The sequence below is a fragment of the Terrapene carolina genome, unplaced genomic scaffold, assembly GCF_002925995.2.
Source record: "Terrapene carolina triunguis isolate 2854851 unplaced genomic scaffold, T_m_triunguis-2.0 Scaffold66, whole genome shotgun sequence".
Taxonomy (NCBI): domain Eukaryota; kingdom Metazoa; phylum Chordata; order Testudines; family Emydidae; genus Terrapene; species Terrapene triunguis.
Window position 1 is genome coordinate 90,645,028 of NW_020664417.1, and position 19,592 is coordinate 90,664,619.

Genomic DNA, 19,592 nt, shown 5'->3' on the forward strand with positions numbered 1-19,592 from the left:
CCTGGAATAACAGAAGTGTGAATTAAAAGCAATTTTATTATTTTGGTGTAGGCTTGTGTATAGACAAACCCTTACAAATGGGGGGATGGAAAAAACATCACCAGAGATCCTTGCGATTTATAATCTTAAGAATTTGTAAGGTGCTCAAAGATGATGGTGGTAACCAAGGAGCAGACATTACCGGTAGATCCCAGTACTCAAAGCAAACCTTGGGGGGTGGGAGGAGAGAAGGTGCAAATTCACATAAATCTGAAACCCAGCAAACGTTTACACAGACCCCAACAGAAATTGAAATTGCTAGATTTCAAACAACTCTACTTTCCACTTCACTGACCAGCCTCCAAAGGCTGATAAACCTGCTGCTTTCCAGGAGAACCTATCCTCTCAAGAACCTTACCTCTCCCCAGAATCAAGCAGGGAGTTACAGGAGTTTTGGCCTCAGGATGATATAGAAGAATTCTGGAAAACATTGTCTGGGACAATCCACTATCTAACAAGCTTGCAGATTAATTTATCTGCAGAGATGGCTCAAGCCACACATTTTGGATCTGGGCCTACAAAGCTTTTCACACCTGAACTTGCAAAAATCTTTATAATGAAATCTCTCCCTCTTCTGACCTCCACACTTTTCTGACAAAGCAAAATTTGTGCTGCTTTTCTGCTTTGTCCTCCTAGAAGCTGAATCTAAGCAAATACATTTCAGAGGCAATTGCTTCTATTCCTCTCCCTCCATCCACACTTACGGGACATCCTTCATAAATAGCTTTCAAATCTTGGCATCTATCCTTACACATACATTGATAGGGGGTTTATTTATGAGTTGTCTTTGTCTATAGTGCAGTATCTTAAAATATGACTGTCATAATATCTACTGTACATTTCCGTGGTGATTCAGAGGACAGTCAGGGTAGGCACTGGTGTACCTAATTCACACTAGATACACAGCATGTCATGGGTACAATTTTCAAAATTAGGTGACAGAGAGGCGTAAGTCCCATCTTCAAAAGAAAATTAGGAGCCTAAGTCCCATTGACTTTCAATGAGACTTAAGCTCCTGAGTTACTTTTGAAAATGGGACTTGTGCGCAAGTCACAAGTACTTTTGAAGATTTTACCCTACGCTCTTTACTCCTTACGATAAATGGACCCTGAGTGTCAATTTCACCCACCCACATTCAGCAGTCACTGGACTCCACTGGTACATGAGAGCTGTCAGCTCGGCATGTTTGTCCTGATCGACACAATCTTGCGGCAGGATTATATTGTCTATGTGCATCATACTTCCTGCTCTGTGCTGCCCTGCAGAGGATAAGAATCTGCTGCAGTCTCCGGCCCCAGAGCCTGACCCCTTAGAACAGTGGTTCTCAACCAGGGAGGAGGGATAGCTCAGTGGTTTGAGCATTGGCCTGCTAAACCCAGGGTTGAGAGTTCAATCCTTGAGGGGGCCACTTAGGGATCTGGGGCAAAATCAGTACTTGGTCCTGCTAGTGAAGGCAGGGGGCTGGACTCGATGACCTTTCAAGGTCCCTTCCAGTTCTAGGAGATAGGATATCTCCATTAATTAATACAGGTACCCCTTGGGGTACTCAGAGGTCTTCCAGGGGGTACATCAACTTACCTAGATATTTGCCTAGTTTTACAACATGCTACATAAAAAGCACTAGCAAAGTTAGTACAAACTACAATTTCATACAGACAATGACTTGTTTATACTGCTCTATACGCTGAAATATAAGTACAATATTTATATTCCAATTGATTCACTTTTACCATATAATTAGAAAATAAGAAAGTAAGAAATTTTTCAGTAACAGTGTGCTGTGACACTTTTGTATCTTTAGCTCTGATTTTGTAAGCAAATCGTTTTTAAGTGAGGTGTAACTTGTGGTATGCAAGACACATCAGACTCCTGAAACTGGTACGGTAGTCTGGAAAGGTTGAGAGCCACTGCATTAGTTCAAGCTGTAGAAACTCATGCTTCTCCCCTCTGGAAGTTTAAGGTTCAATCCTTGGTGTCTGCCAAAATGGTGGCCATCGCAGAGCAATCTTGCTCCCTCCTTTAATTGGCCTGAGACTAAGCTGTGATGCTATCCTGTGAACTTAAGCATTACAGTATCTGTATATCTCCATGTCCTTGAGCCAGTGCTTCCTGCATTCCTCTGTTGCTCCACTTTGAGGATCCATGAGTGGAGAAAAAAGCTTCAGATAACAACACAAGACCGAGGAAAATGCTGAGACTTACCTGAGCTGCCCGTGCTTTCTGATGCACTTCTGGATGTTTTGGGCTTGCTCTGTTTGCTGCTTGTTCGTACAGTGACGGGAGGAGATACAGGACTGCTGCTGTCTCCTCGAATGGTTGAGAGATCCTGCATGCTAAAGCTCCTGAGTCTCTCAGACAGAGCTCCTTGTCCCTGGTCAAACAAACAATACACAAGTCAGAGTCCATGACACATTTTAAGCCCCCGTCCTTCTAAGATTTTGTCTACATTACAGGTTACTTTTGAGAAATGTAAGTTATGCATTGCTCAGGGGTGCGGATTATTCACACTCCTGGGAAGTTATACCGACCTAAGCGCCGGTGTAGACCGTGCTATGTCGGCAGGAGAGCATCTCCAGCCAACATAGCTACCGCCTCTCAGAGGGAGGAGTTGTTAAGCTGACGGGAGATCTCTCTCCCCTTGGCTTAGAGCATCTTCACCACAAGTGCTACGCTGGCGTAAGTGCTGCCGTCTAGATGTAGCCTATGTTACTGCAGTCCTTCAGGAGGAGGAGAGGAGGGAATTCATCAAGTGGGGATGCTCCCCCCTACAGAGGGGGGAGAAAATGGGTTTGTAAAACAATTCATTCTGTTTCCTTTTTCCTTTAGTGCTCTCAATGACCTAAAGTCTGGTCTTTCAGACTTTTGTTGGAGAACTTAGGTTGGCTCAGCTGTGTGTTCCGGGAGCTGCTTCAGACCTTAATGAAAGGAGCAAGTGTTTGAGTTAAACAGGTGTTTGACAAACCGAAAAAAACCAAATAGAGATTTAAACCAACTAGATCAAAATCACTGTCATTCTAAGTTAATCACGTCCATGGTTTCTGCATGGCAGCAGCCTATTAGTTCTCCAGTTGGTCAGAGCATCTCCAAGGCAGACAAGATCTGAATTTCTAATGTTACAGCAAAATCCTTTTAAAAACCAAGAAACATTCCAGAGCTTCTCTATACCGCACAAAAAAGCAATAAAGGCCCCACATTCATTTATTTCCCTTTGCAGGTTACCTTTAAATCAAGCCACAAGAAGTATATTCCTGAAAGACAGGAACACAGTTTTTCTATGAGAATGGTTGGTGCTTAAAGGAATGCAGTCCAGCTTTTAAAAAAAAAAATCCCATCTAAAAATCAGCATCCCCCAGCACTGTTTGTAACCCAAACACTGCAACATACTTCTATCACAAGAAATCCTGAAGTCATTAGTTAAACTGAGTGATATTCAAAAAGTAACCAAACTGCATACATGGTGAAAAATAAATTTCGATTATAAAGATTCTTTCAGTTGTCATACTCTAAGATAATATTTATAGCATAGTGTAGAAAAAACTACTTTTAAAAATATAGGGGGCCTGATTCTAATCTCACTTGTACCAATGTAAAATAGGAGTAACTCCATTGCAATCAATGGAGTGACACCAGTATACACTGAGGTGAGGTCACAATAAGGCAAATAATAATACATTTGATAGTGTCCTTTTAACATAAAGATATGCCTTAGAAAATTAAGGTGCAAATGGTCAGATAAGGAATACTATAGTGATTCAACTGCCACTTTCACTTCAGCTTTCCTTTTATAAAAATAGTGCATTAAGGGCCCAAAACACTACTGTAGAACAGGGTCGGCTCCAGGTTTTCTGCCGCTCCAAGCAGCGGGAAAAAGAAATAAAATAAAAAAGCCGTTCGGCGGCAGCTCAATCGTGCCGCTCCATTCTTCAGTGGCACTTCAGCGGCAGCTCAAAGAGGAAGAGAGGGACTGAGGGACCCACCACCGAATTCCCGCCGAAGACCCAGACATGCTGCCCCTTTGTATTGGCCGCCCCAAGCACCAGCTTCCTTAGCTGGTGCCTGGAGCTGGCCCTGCTGTAGAAGACAACAATAGGCTAATTCAAGTCTTCTGCATTAGAATCCCACTTTTTAATGCCCCAAATCACATTTCTAGATTAAATACAACACTTGATTATATTACACAGGGTATGTCTACACCCAGCCACTAGTTCGGCGGCTGGCAATCGAAGTTCTGGGTTCGACTTATCGCGTCTTGTCTGGACGCGATAAGTCGAACCAGGAAGTGCTCGCCGTCGACTGCGGTACTCCAGCTAGACGAGAGGAGTACCGCGGCGTCGACGGGGGAGCCTGCCTGCCGCGTGTGGACCGAGGTAAGTTCGAACTAAGGTACTTCGAACTTCAGCTACGTTATTCACGTAGCTGAAGTTGCGTACCTTAGTTCGATTTGGGGGTTTAGTGTAGACCAAGCCACATACACCCTACCTATACACACGTACCACCCTATGGTATTCTACAGTAATTACTCAAACCCTGCTGGTTACAGTTGTATTACTACAGTGATTAGGTGCTTATGCAATGCCAACAGCCCCTGCTCATCAGCAGGCAGGATCAAACCTGGGACCTCTGGAGCTTAGTGCATGAGCCTCTACTGCATGAGCTAAAAACCAACTGGCTGTTAGCTAAGGCTGTAGAGCAAACTCATTAATCTCTCTCTAAGGGCATGTCTTCACTACCCGCCGATCCAGCGGGTAGCAATCGGTCTATCGGGGATCGACTTACCGTGTCTAGTGAAGACGCGGTAAAATCGATCCCTGATCGCTCTGCCGTCGACTCCGGAAATCCACCTCGGCAAGAGGCGGCAGCGGAGTCGGCGGCAGCGGTCGACTTTCTCGCGTCCTCACCGCCAGGTAAGCCGACCTAAAATACGCAACTTCAGCTACGGTATTCACATAGCTGAAGTTGCGTATCTTAGGTCGGACCCCCGCTGTAGTGTAGACCCAGCCTCAGTGGTCTCGGTGCCACTAGAGGGGACAGAACACCACACCCAGGAAGTGTGTGGGTTACACTTACACTTCTGTAAAATACTGTAGTTAAAAATAAAAAGTTTGTTTGTTTTAAATAAGGAAATCAACCACCCTTTATAATCAGAAAATAATAGTGGGAAATACTCCCCACTGGTAAATTGAACACAACTACACTGAAGTCAACCTGGCTCACCTAATACATTGATATCAATAGGATGGAATGGTACTAAGATACTCGAACCACCTAGAATAGGAATCCACAGGTACCAATCTGCCAGCCTCTCTCATCTGCTTCACACAGAGGTAACTGGAAAACTGAACCTACTATCCCACAAAGTGTTTGGTGCTCTCAGAAACAACCGGAAAGGCTTCTATCTAAGATTTAAGTTGGACCAGACGTGCCACATCAGTGCTCAGAACTTCTGTCATAATGTGGTGGCACACACAGTCCCCTACATAATTTCTAGATTAGTGATTTCTAAACTTTCCAACCTACAGCCCACTTCATAACAGAAAAATCCTCTCAGGGACCCACTTCCTTTCTCAACCTGTGGTTCCCCTACCTCTAGGTTCTCCCAGTATTTCACTGTGGGAACCACCGGGGTACTCTATGAAACACAGCTTGGAAAACAGCATTCTACGTTAACTAAAAGAAAACGCCATTCTCTGCTGACTTCCGTAGTACCATCTTGTGGTACCAGCAGCTGAAGAAGGGGAATCACCTGCATGAAATAAATAGAAATGGCCCTTTTACAACGTGTCTGTGTGGTGATGGTAACAATCTATTTTTTTCTTTTCAGTCTACTGCACCTTTAAATTTCTAAAAATTATCTCGGGCTGCAGAATTCAGCAGCCATTTTGTTCTCAAACTTGCTGCAGCCTTTTAGAGGGGACACAAGGGCCAGGTCTACACTATGTCAGAAAAAAGAACAAGGAGTACTTGTGGCACCTTAGAGACTAACAAATTTATTTGAGCATAAGCTTTTGTGGGCTAAAACACACTTCATTGGATGCATGCAGGGGAAAATACAGTAGGAAGATATATATACACACAGAGAACATGAAAAAATGGAAAAGAAGCCCTTGAGGAATTCCACCATGATTTCAACAATTTCCATCCCACCATCAGTCTCAGCCTTGACCAGTCCACACAAGAGATCCACTTCCTGGACACTACAGTGCTAATAAGTGATGGTCACATAAACACCACCCTATACCGGAAACCTACTGACTGCTATACTTACCTACATGCCTCCAGCTTTCATCCAGACCACACCACACGATCCATTGTCTACAGCCAAGCTCAGACAGAGACAAACACCTACACGATCTCTATCAGGCATTCTTACAACTACAATACCCACCTGCTGAAGTGAAGAAACAGATAGACGGAGCCAGAAGTCACCTACTACAGGACAGGGCTAACAAAGAACACCACTAGTGAAAGGGAAATTTTTAAGCCATCCAGTTATGATCACATGTGGCCAACCTGTAGTTACCGTACCTTAGCATCAGTGGTTTCTTGATGGGCAACTGAACACCAACCCATCCCCACCACATATGCAGCTTTATGCTGAATAAAATTAATACTCCTTTCTCCATAACTTTGGTTCAGCAGACCCATGTATAGTACCAGACCCATCTGCACCCACACTGTGGGTTCAGTACTACAGACATTTACTATGGGGAGTAGTGCTTGCTACTGAATTATGGTCCCACTGGCTTTGATGGGACTTTACCCGGGAGCAAATTATTATGTATCCTTCTTTCTATATCAGTAGCACCTACGATCCCCAGTCATGGACCAGGACCCCATCGTGCTAGGCGCTGTACAAACCCTGCCCAAAAAGACAAACCCTGCCCGAAAGAGCTCTCAATCAAAGTGTAAAACAAGAGACAGCAGATGGATTGAGAGAGACTGAGGGAGTACAAGAGAACAATGAGACAATATTGGTCACCATGACAGGCTGTGGTCTCAGCACACCAGCAGCCTAACCAGCATCAAGTTTTTTGTGGGCTTGTCCAGTACAGTAAGTGATGAGGCAGTTAGTGAACACTTGCAGAAGGGGGTTCGATATCTAAACGCTTGAGCCAAATTCTGCCCTCATTTACACCAGTGCAGCCTCATCGATTTCAATGGAATTGCACCAACTGGTGTAAGGGAGGGCAGAATTTGCCCCCTCAGCTGTATGGGGGATTCTGCTATGAAAAGCAAACACAGCAACTTAGCCAATATAGCAGCAACAACAAGAGTTACGTGAAAAAACAAACTATCAACCCCCCTGACTAACTGTTGGATTTGACCTGATTACCAGCAAAGGACTTTTAAGATATTTTGCTGATGAGACTGGAGAGGATTTTAGAGGCGAGTACACAAAAGCCACACACTGTAAGCTGAGCAGGCATTGGGTGTTCCCATGACAATCTCATCTGAGTGGGAAATGTTTGCTAGTCCTGGCTTAGTTTTTGATGATTACGTTCACCACACTAGTCTTGTTGGGAATCATTTAGACTCATAAACTTTAAGGTCAGAAGGGACCATCATGATCTTCTAGTCTGACCTCCTGCACAACGCAGGCCACAGAATCTCACCTACCCAGCCACAGAATCTCACCTACCCACTCCTGTAACAAACCCCTGACCTATGTCTGAGCTATTGAAGTCCTCAACTTGTGGTTTAAAGACTTCAAGGTGCAGAGAATCCTCCAGCAAGTGACCCGTGCCCCACGCTGCAGAGGAAGGCGAAAACCCCCCAGGGCCTCTGCCAATCTGCCCTGGAGGAAAATTCCTTCCCGACCCCAAATATGGCGATCAGCTAAACCCTGAGCATGTAGGCAAGACTCTAGTGCTAGCCTGAGAATTAGTGTAAGAATTCAGCAGGTTACCTGCCCTTTTTGCTGGTCCGAATGTAAGAATAAATGAAGGAGCTAAGAGACCTAGAAAGGGAAAAAAGAAGGCTCTTGTGGCAATGCACCGATAAGTTTTGAGAACAATATACATTTGGGCACAGGAAGTGCTCAGCATCCACCAGCCACAGTAGTTCCTGGCGGCCCCGAGGCTGGCCACTGATCAGCGAGCGGCTGGTGGGAGGAGATGGGGTGGAGTGGGGGCGGGAAGAGGTGGAGCGTGGGCAGGGCCTCAAGGCGGAGCAGGGGTGGAGCACCCACCGGGAAAAATAAAAATCAGCACCTATGCATTCAGGGCAAATGTAATCCAGGCCAGCTCAAGGTTTTGAGGGGGGCAGTGATGTGCTAGGGATGCATGAGCATCTCTGTGGCTGACGATGGAGGATGGGAGAAGGTTAGTGTGAAAGCTATGGCAATATCCTTGAAAAACCTTATTGAATTAAGATTACGTGTCTTTGGAGCCTGTTGTATTAAATGCGAAGGTTACGTATTACTGTGGGCCTGGACCATCCTTGGTCTTTTGGGACAATACATGTGTCATGGATTTCTTGGGAAATCCACCCCAGTTACGCAAAAACCCAGCCTTTGGAAGCTATGCCCTGAAGAGGGGACCGTTGTCTACTGATCACTTGTTCACTAGGCCAAGATCAAAGGCCCGAGCTGTATAAAAGAGAGACTGAACTATTCATTGTTGTTCTGGTTCTAAGCCAAGGCTGTTATGAACTTGTAACCACAGAAGAACCTCTTTGTGGGGTTTGAAGGACTGATTTCCTGCCAGAGCCTTTGTTGGAGTCAGGGGCTGATCTCTGGTAAGCTTATTATCATAGAAGGGATCTCGAGAGGTCATCTAGTCCAGTCCCCTACACTCAAGGCAGGACTAAGTATTATCTAGACCATCCCTGACAGGTGTTTGTCTAACCTGCTCTTAAAAATCTCCAATGATGGAGATTCCACAACCTCCCTAGGCAATTTATTCCAGTGCTTAACCACGCTGGGACCTTATTAGCATGTGTATAGGTTCTCTCATTGTTTTAATATGTTTTCTCTGTAATGCTCTCACCTTAAGAATAAATATGGCTGCTTATAAAGAGCTGTGTGGTAACTTGTAACTGCTAGCAATCATGCTGTTCATAACCTCTGAAGAGAAAGCAAAGGGCAAGTGCTGGCCTGTTTAGGCAATCTGGCTTACTGGGGATATCACACAGTAGGCAGGGAACTGAGCAGCCTGGAAAAAATCCTGGTGAGGCGGGAGATGCGGATCTCGGCCCAACAAAGGTGATGGTTAAGGAGCTAGGAGCCTAGAGCAGTGCCCTTGAAGGACCATAGAGAGAACATACAGATGCAGTCGCACGGAGTGGCAACAGAGAGGATGGGCAGGGAAGTCCATCTGTAACCTCGGATGAGTTATTTATTTAACTTCTCCTTGCCTCAGTTTCTCCATCTGAGAGATGGGGAAAATAACACCTAACTCACAGCCATATTGGGTCAGACCAATGGTTCATCTAGCCCAGTATTCTGTCTTCTGACACTGGCCAATGCCAGGTGCTTTGGAGGGAATGAACAGAACAGGGCAATTTTGAGTGATCCATCCCGTCATCCAGTCCCAGCTTCTGGTAGTTGAAAGACACCCAGAGCCTGGTGTTATGTCCCTGACCATCTTGGCTAATAGCCATTGATAAGAACAGTCATACGTGTTTGTAAAGTGCTTGCATCAAAAGCACCAAGTATCACCACTTCATTCTTTATACTGCCAGGCACTCCTCACCCTATGAGCATCAAATCTGGCATGTTTGAAATCCACATGAGGAATTCCCATTGGTGTCAACAGCAGCTAAGTGCTGTTGCATTTACTGCCAGTTTAGAAACAGTGCTAGGTGAGGTCCATGTACCACTAATTGGCATGTTGGCAGCTATCTTAGTTCTGGCCATTGGGAGGCAGCGTGAGAAATTGCGCTATACCTACTAAAGACACTGTAAAGAGCTGATGGTTGCACCCAGAAGCCATCATAGGCGGATACAGGCATAAGCTATGGGAATAGAACTCAGGACCTTATGTTCTAAAATAGGGGCCTCTTCCCCATGAGCTAAAAGGGCTGTGATAGTATTAAGATTTATCGCCTCCATAGACCAGCCATCATAGAGCAATATGAACACAGACACACCAATGCTCCATTCAATCTTGATTCCACAGCTTCCCTGTAACCACGACAGAGTGTGGAAAAAATAATACTAGGACAGTAATAAGGAAACGGAAATTTGCTCACTGTAACATGATGGTGTGTGTTCATTACATCCAGCCGTTTTGTTTGTGCAGTTCATTTCCTTTCCTGGGGACTTTACCTCAATGCTGGCAGACAGTTCCTCCTAATCTACTCTCTCCACTCTCCATGTTTGCAGCGTGGCTCTGACCTCCTGTGCTTTGGCTATATGTCATCTTCACCTTTGATTGGGGCTGGATTTACATCAAACACCCAACAGAAGGGGGGAAATTAAGCAGCCACCCTGCCCTGGGTGTGGTGCAGTGAAGAGTTTGAGTATGTGTTTGGTTTGTAGTGTAGTTAGTGAAAAAGGCCTCTGGAAACCCAAAGCAGTGGTGAGCTCTGCTGCCAGGGCACTGAGGTAATTTGAGAAATGCTGTAATAGCCAGCACAGGATGATATGCTTTAAGAAACCTGTGTCCTTCTCTTGACTAGCCCCATACAACGAAGCCAAGGCTTTTCAAGTGACCACTGATTTTGAGTGCCCAATTTGAGACACTTAAAGGGGGCCTGATTTCACAGGGCAGGTGCTCGGCCCCTCCTGCAAACCAGGCCCCTTTAAGGTCCCTCATGCTGGGCACCCAAAATCACTTACCACTTTTGGAAATCCTGACCACAAAGACTAGGGACACGATGCAGCCCTCACCTTGATGGATGTGCTAAGCGCTATGAACAGAGTTTTCATCAGATGCCTTAGACAGGCAGGCACAGGGGTGAATCTACCACAAACAGAGGGCTTTAATTATCGAAGAGGGCTCTATGCATGTGATCAAAGGAAGGCAATCCACCCTGCCCAATGCAGTGTTCTCCCTCCCCACATCACTCAGCTCCACATGCAATTTGAAGGAGAGAGCTCTGCAGCTCTCCTCCAGCGAATTATGCCCAAGGCAGCATTCTCCCATGTGGGATCTAGAAGCCTGCTGGTACCTGAGAGATGGGGACGGAGTTTGCCCAGAGAGGAAGAACTGGCCCAAACAGACAGGCTAGAGCAAGGATCTTTTCTGAGGGCCTGATCCAAAGCCCTGTGGAGTCAATAGAAGTCATTCCACTGACACCAGTGGGCTTTGGATCAGGCCCTAAAGGCTTTGGAGATCCAGGGCGATGTGTGTGTGCTGCCAGCCAGCCAGCTAGCAGACAGCCAGAATTACCACCAACCCTGGCAGTGTTTCAGGTCATATTTTCACACGCATGACAGACTCTTGGACAATCTCTCAGACCTATTAGGCACAAACGGGCTTTTCATCAATGCCAGTCAGGCATGCTTTCTCTCCATCTCATTTTTTCCCCCATCCAAAACACTGTGGCTGGTGCAAGGAAGTTTCAGCTTTTTATTCCCCGTTCACGATCGTCATCATCATCAATATAGCAGTAGACCTAAAGAGCCTGTTGTTCCAGGTGCCGTGCAAACAGTTGGTAGGTAGTCCCAGCCTGGAAGAGCTTACAATCGAAAAGGCAACCCCAGAAGAAGGGCCAGGAAAGAGAGACAACATATGAGCAAGTGTCTGAGTTGGTGATTGGCACACGTCTTGTTAGTGGGCCGGAGCTCCGTGCCCCTCGGAGGGCAATGGGCTGAACTAGTGGAAGGTAAGGGGGCTGCACGTCAGGATTTACCTCCTTGTTACCGGATCCTACCACTTAGTTCTTACCCTCCTGAAGTCACCGTGTGCTGAGGGAAGGACTGTGGTGCCACACAAGGGGGATGCAAGGTGGTGGAACAAGGACTCTGCGCTGAGTACCCAGCACCAGATGTCTGACTTTGTCTCCACTCAGAGATCCTCAGAAATGTACCACTCATCTTGAGAGAGAGAACAAGAGCGAGAGCACGTGCAAGCGAGGGAGATTGGCACAAGGGGCCTGGGGTTCTGAGAGCCCCTCACCTGTCTAGTAATGGCCTATATTTTTGCCTGGCAGCACAATTGTTTTTTTTTATTGTGTCCAGCTAATCAAACATCTAGGCCATTTATCAGTCAGGCCAGTGGAGGATCTGACTGAGCTAAGGAGGAGGCACGTATATTCTAGCCTGTTGTAGCATCTTGGTCTGGGAGGGGACACGGTTAGTCCACCAGAGAGAAGGAAAAGAAGGCGGTATGTCTCAAAGTTCAAGAGTACTTAGATCTGGGTCCATTTCTCACTTTAACTGGGCCTGCACCCAATAAACTTAGGGCTAGAGCCTCGTACCTAGATCAACAGATGCTATGGTGATTTATACCAGCTGAGGATGGGGCCCCTGATATCTTAGCATCTATTTCTGTCCTGTTATTCCAGTTGAAGTAGGACACGGGATGGACCTTTCCTTTCTCTACTTGGTAAGGCCACATTTTCCACTTTCTGAAAATCAGGCCACTTATTTTGGTGCTAAAATATGGATTTGGGGGCCTAACTTCCGCCTTGGGCTTCAACTTGAGCAGTTTAACACGTGTTAAAGGCAAACTGCTTTGTCTCCACGGGGCTGTTAATATGTATTAGCACCTTCCAAAGGCTAGGGGAGACAAGCCAGTGAGAGTCCCGGAGCTGACGACTGAAATAGGGGGTAGGGCACTTTCTAAACTTAGGTGCGAGGGTGGTGAGAAACATTTCCCCTTAATGACAGCTGTATTTTGGTTTTATTCACTGTCTGTCACCCTGACGTGCTCTCCAGACCATAATTAAGTAATTAAAACTCAACACCTATGAATGCAGAGACGTATTATACCTACTTTTCAGGTGAAAAAATTGAGGCACAGAGAGGTGAATGGCTTGTCAAAGGCCAAACACTGAACTGATGGCAGAACCCAGGAATCCCAACTCCATCCCCTACTCTAACCATTAGATTAAACTCCCTTCCAGAGCTAGGAATAGAACAGAGTGATTGTTTTGTTACAACTGCCTCAAATCGATCCAATACTAATCCCCTGAGATAGCCGTTAAACCACTCTCCCACCTCTGAAAACAAGCAGATAGGTAAAACTTCTTACCTGTTATGAGTACTAGCCTAATTTAAAATGTTGTCCCTAGGAGTAGGCCTTTGAATATGTTGTAGACAGGGAGGATGGTTCAGTGGTTAGGGCCCAAGTCTGAAACCTGGGTTCAAGTCCATGCTCTACCATCAACTTCTTCTGGGACCCAGGGCAACTCATTTAGCCTCTCTGTGCCTCCATTCCCCATCTGAAATGGAGACAGTAGCACTTCCCTACCTCATAGGTGTGTTGTGAGGATAAATACATTGAAGATTGTGAGGCGCTCAGATACTGCAGAGACAGGGGCAGGATAAGAACCAAAGCTAAGGTGTGACAATGGTAAAGAATCACAGAAAGAGATACTTTCTTCTAACACTGAACAAGGATCTCCATTAGATCAAGGAAAACTATCATCCCTAAAACTACTCTGTCCCCTTCTTTCACTGCATACCTTCTTCCCTACGGCCATCCCCAGCCTCCCTTCCACCGGGCCTCCTGCTACCACTGGAGTTGTGTACATATCCTTGCAAGGTGGAAAACAAGCATTTTGAGAAAGGGCCCAAGACTCAATTATTCTGTTCCTGTGCTCAGGGCAGGGAGGGAGAGGTGGGGCACAAAGGTTTCAGGCCATATTCTGGGGTTGGACAGGGCCCTGCCGAGCCCCAAGTGTAAATCAGAGCAGCCTCAGGGCTGCTCTAACTTATACTCTGCTTCCACGTGCTCCTGCAGGCCCTGGAAAGCAGAGACAGACATAGTGCAGTGCACCAGGGACATCAGTGCATCTACACCACATGCTGGGAGCAAAGGCAGTACAGAGTCACTGATACTCTCAGTGGACTGCTGTTGCCCATTTTAAGGCCCTTTTATGCTGCTAGAGTGCCATAAAAGGCCTTGGCGTAGCCAAGGTGTCAGCCAAATGTCTCACTGTTGTGTGGAGGTTTGTAGGGACCATCACACATACAGCATCACGTCAGCTCAACATCTAGAAACAGACGACTGTGAGCAGGGAACAAAATAAGCATTCTTGGCTTTTGCACATTTAAAACAGATCTCAATATTACTGTAGCACCAGGCATGTGTGTAACAGTACAGATGCCATACAGAACAATCTGGGTGTCTGCTTTGCATATCGAGAGCACTTTCCATCTAAGGATCTCAAAGTGCTCTACAAACATTCAGGTATTCAGCCTCAGTCCCCCATGATACAGGGAAGCGATATTCCTATTTTACAGATGAGGAAACTGAGGCAGAGGGAGATCAAATGATATGCTCAAGATCATACAAAAAGCCTGTGACAGAGATCAGAATCCAGGTCTCTGGACTCCCAAATTAACCATAACAGCGTCCATTTCCCACTACAAACTGCTGCTGTACCTTTGGAGAAAACAGATCACGGCTTTTGCTTGTACTAGATCTAACCCAGGACTAGAGCGCAGGACATGCCACGTCAGATGAGACCATTTCTCCATCACGTCCAGCATCCTGTCTCCAAAAGTGACCAATATGTGCTGCTTCAAAGGAATGTGATCTCCCCTTCACTCAACGTAATAATGAACCTAGTCAATCATATGATGCTGTACAGAGTATGAAAGAAGAGATCCTTCCTGACCCCAGCAGGTAATCATTTAATGTTCAGAAGCCTCAGCTTTCATTGATTTGATGTTAGCATCCAAATTAGAGGTCAGAATGTTAGCCAGCATTTTTAACCATCCAATGAAACAACAACAGGCCTAGTGTGGGGGCTCCTTCCTCAGTCCTACTCTGTGCTTTCTCCTGCGAAAGGGAGCAGGGAATAACTGGACAGCTGAGCTTAATTTTCCTCAAAGGAGTCATTAAGTAATTGCCCAGCCTGGTGTATTAACTGTTCCAGGGTATGATCAATCTGTATCACTCATGCAAATCTAATTGTGCATCATCATAAGGATAGAGTGTGCTGCTCCGCGTCCTGCTCAGCAGAGGCCCTCACACAGACCTGAAGGCAAAGCATGGCCCCTTGCGTTTACCCCCTTCATTCACTTCCACAGCATTGTGGTCTTGCATAATGTGTTCATCCCAAGACACACCCGTGAGGCTGATGTACAGGACGCTGGGCGGCAGGATCGTAACCACTGAAAGAATTCTGGACTCTCCCCCGCCCAGCCTTCCTCCTCTCCACCCCGCTGTGTTGTTACCGTAGACAATGGACCCAGACCCGACTGAGATGCTAACGGCACCGCCGTGACCTGCGCTCTCCCAGCTGTTACCTTGGAAGCCGCCATCACGGCTGCCGTTGCTGCAACATTCAGTCCCCGCTTCCCAAAGTGCACCAGGGCATCGTAGCTCCGATCCTTCGCTTGGACGAGGCAGTCATCAATTTCCTGTCGCGCAAGACAAAAAAAGCACAAGAGGGAAGAGTTCAGACCTCCTGCCCTCTCTCTCAAGGGTCAGGCCATCATTCATGGAGGCGGGCATCTCCCTCCCTCCCACCAGCTGGAGAGATATTTACAGCCAGTACTTGAAAAGGAAAAGAGGACGGCAGGGGAGCAGTAGCTTCCACTGAAACCTCTGGGAGTTGCTTTTATCCTGTGAGTGGAGAATTGGGCCTACAAGGCTTAGTGGTTACTGGATAACAATGCTGCAGAACGCTCGTAGCCACCGGAGCAGTGTCTGGGCTTGTGTGCTTTTCTACATTCAGTACAATGGTTATCGAAATAACCTTCAAAGACACAGGAGACTGGATGGTAACAGGCTGCGGGGCCTTCCCCTGCCAGGTCACGGGTTTGAATTTAGCCAGAGATAGCTGCGCCCGGGAGCTGTTACAGTCCGATGGCTGTTTGCTGGCCTGAGTGAATGGGTTTGGTGGTTCCAGCCCGCTCCTTAATGGGCGGGAGCCCACATCTCAGCTCTCCCCATCCCACTTGTAGGCAGGCTAAGCAGAGGTGCCCAAGAGGGAGCAAGCATGGGGACTGAACTCCATTCTGCACCTTACAAATGGGCCCCCTAGAACAAGACTGAGGCACATTGGCGATGCAGTCAGGGAAGAGTGTGCACTGCCACTCTATGGACACTGCCTGTTTATATAGCTACGCAGCGATCTTCCATCTCTTAGGCTGCTAGCATGGCACTATTTTCCCAACCGTAATTATTCTTTTCCTTATGTCTAAAATACAGATATGCCACATGATCAATGCCCATGTTCAGATAGTACGTTCAAAGGGACACGTGATGCCTTAGATCTGCCCAACATCATCCCGTTCCCGTCAACGGAAGTTCCCCAGGCAGACCAATGGCAACACACGGCCCAGAATACCAGAGCTGGAGTTATGTCGTCATTTCTAGAAGTACTATTCTTGATGAATACAGCACCGATTATCCCCAGATCTCAAAGCACATTACAAACATTAGTGGCATGTGAAACACAGGCAAGTGTTTGTTATACCAATTTTACAGACAGGTTAGGTGATTTGTCTCAAGATCACGTGGCAACTCTTTAGCACAGCTTGGAACAGAAAACCAAGCAGGCCCCACTCCCACCCAGTCCCCACTCTCCTAACCTGGAGAAGGCAGTACTTCCAGAAATGACACCTCAGCTACATGCAGTGTAGTTGTGGCTGCGTTAGAGCCAGGATATTAGAGAGACAAGGCGGGTGAGGTAATATCTTTTATTGGAGCAGCTTTTGTTGGTGAGAGACAAGCTTTCAGAGCTCTTCTTCAGGTCTGGGAAAGGTATTCTGAGAATCACAGATAAATGAAAGGTGGAACAGATTGGTTAGCATAAGTAGGTAGCACATATTGTAATTACAAAGTAATTACCACACACTAAGTAGAGTGGCCCATTAACTCCTCTGCAGTCATAGGACAAAAAGAAGGTTAGTGGGGGCAAGGCTACACGACAAAATTAAGTCAACCTAAATCATGTCAATGTACAGCCACCGCAGTAACTGAATCGGCTTTACACATCCACACTACACTCCTTGTGCCCACGGTGTGCATCCTGACCAGGAGCACTTGCACCCATTTAACTGTCAGTGTGGGGCATTGTGGGACAGTTTCTGAAAGGCAGCACCAGACGATGTAAGCAACGCAGAGTCTACACGGACATAGACTTAAGTGCTACGTTTCTCGCAGAGGTGGAGTTATTAGTCGGTGTAGTGGGCAAGTTACATCGCTGGGAGCTACATTTTATAGAATCATAGGACTGGAAGGGACCTCAAGAGGTCATCTAGTCCAGTCCCCTGCACTCATGGCAGGACTAAATATTATCTAGACCATCTCTGACAGGTGTTTGTCTAAACTGCTCTTAAAAATCCCCAATAATGGAGATTCCACAACCTCCCTAGGCAATTTATTCCAGTGCTTAACCACTCTAACAGTTAAGAAGTTTTTCCTAATGTCCAACCTAAACCTCCCTTTCTGCAATTTAAACCCATTGCTTCTTGTCCTATCCTCAGAGGTTAAGAAGAACAATTTTTCTCCCTCCTCCTTGTAACAACCTTTTATGTACTTGAAAACTGTTATATCCCCTCTCAATCTTCTCTTTTCCAGACTAAACAAACCAAAATTTTTTCAATCTTCCCCCATAGATCATGTTTTCTAGGCCTTTAATCAATTTTGTTGCTCTTCTCTGGACTTTCTCCAATTTGTCCACATCTTTCCTGAAATGTGGGGCCCAGAACTGGACACAATACTCCAATTGAGGCCTAATCAGCGCAGAGTAGAGCGGAATAATTACTTCTTGTGTCTTGCTTACAACACTCCTGTTAATACATCCCAGAATGATGTTTGCTTTTTTTGCAAAAGTGTTACACTGTTGACTCATATTTAGCTTGTGGTCCACTTGTGGTCCAGATCCTTTTCCGCAGCTCTCCTGTGTATCTACTTTAGTGTAGATATGTAGTGTAGAGTTAGTTTATGTCGACCTATCTCTGTAGTGTAGATCAGGCCTGAGTTATAGATTGAATTTATGGTTTATTACAACAGTCTGTAACCCAATAACCCCCTCTTTTTGTCCTATGACTGCAGAGGTGTTAACAGGCCACTCTACCTTGAGAGGTTCCTTAGAATATGTGCTACCTACTTATGCCAAACAATCTATTCCGCCTTCCATTTAACTGTGATGCTCAGAGTACCTTTCCCAGACCTGAAGAAGAGCTCTGTGAGGCTCAAAAACTTGTCTCTCTCACCAACAGAAGTTGGTCCAATAAACGATATTACCTCACCCACCTTGTCACCCCAGCTACATTCAGTCAGCATTTCCAACACTGTGAAGTTTGTCATGCAAGGAAGAACTATTTTCAGGTTGGTATTTTCAAGGAAAACAAAATACATGTATCCCATCCTCCTAGGTTCCCCGGTGCCCAGACGTAGTTAAGTTATTCTGAATGAGCTCAGCAGCTGCGGATACAAAAAAAAACAAACCCAAAGAAGATCAAAGAACAAAAATAAATAAAAGAAAAAGCAGTGACTCATCTTCTTGAGATGAAAGCCGTGGATACAGCTGACATACGGTAAACACACTAATTCCACTGTTGGGAGCCATCCACTCAGTTAGGGCATGAACACCTGTAATTACCTTTTCTTTTGAAGACAGTGTTGGGTGTACAAATTTTCTATACAGGAGGCTGGAGCCTTTTGTGTACGGAGACAGCAACCAAGCTACAAAAGCTATTTTCAGTTCATAATAGAATGGAAACCTATGGGAAAACAAAGATGACATAGATTCTCGTTGACTGCTTCTCTGATGATAATAGAAGCCCAAGGCAGTTAGCAATTGGCAGATTCATAGCTTAAGCTGATTTCTGTCTACCTGAGTGTCCTAAGGATCTACCACCCACTTTCCCCCCACATTCACTCACACCCAGACACTGGCTGAGCTCTGTGCAAAGTTTTCCTGGCAGCCAGGTAGCAGCAACATTATTTCATAGGGACCCTTACAGCCAATTAAGTGACAAGGGGTGCTGTATGCACAAAGGGGCCATGGAGGCTTCCTTTGCAGTGTTCCCAGCCCTTAGAGGCCTGGGGTGCAGAGAGAACACTTCCTATCACACCCGCCAGCAAACCAGCCTCTACAGCTTTATTTATACACCTTTCGCCTCTCTCTGCCTTTCTGCAGTTCGATGGCACTTATCACGGAATCGAACCATCATTCCTTTCACATTATGCAAGCACTGTCATTGTCTGTGCTTGTACAGTGCGCAGCACAATGGGGCCCAATCCTCCCTGGGGATTTTTGGCACGACTGTCATATCCACAGAATAACAATTACTAATAAGAGATGTTCCCGTTATAACCACACGTGTCCTTCCCTTTTGTTTTGCTAGCAGCACCGTGACTTAACACAGAGAATTTTAAAAATCTAACATGTTTTCTGCAGTTGGTTTACGTGTCTCATTTCTCTCAATTAAGGGAATGTCTACACTGCAATCATGGGATGTGCGATTGCATCTTATCCAG

At 46.0% G+C, this 19,592-nt stretch overlaps 1 protein-coding gene across 3 annotated transcripts in view; it reads right to left on the reverse strand.

Moving 5' to 3' along the window:
* The window catches only part of REEP1 (receptor accessory protein 1), a 96,534-nt gene that overhangs the window by 31,781 nt on the left and 45,161 nt on the right, over positions 1-19,592 (reverse strand). For all 3 annotated transcript variants that reach the window (XM_024212683.3, XM_024212679.3, XM_024212682.2), the window contains exons 4-6: positions 18,712-18,832; positions 15,404-15,517; positions 2,242-2,410 (exon numbers count right to left, since the gene is read on the reverse strand). In XM_024212683.3, the coding sequence (XP_024068451.2) occupies positions 2,242-2,410; positions 15,404-15,517; positions 18,712-18,832 (404 nt within the window). The remainder of the gene's footprint in view (positions 1-2,241; positions 2,411-15,403; positions 15,518-18,711; positions 18,833-19,592) is intronic.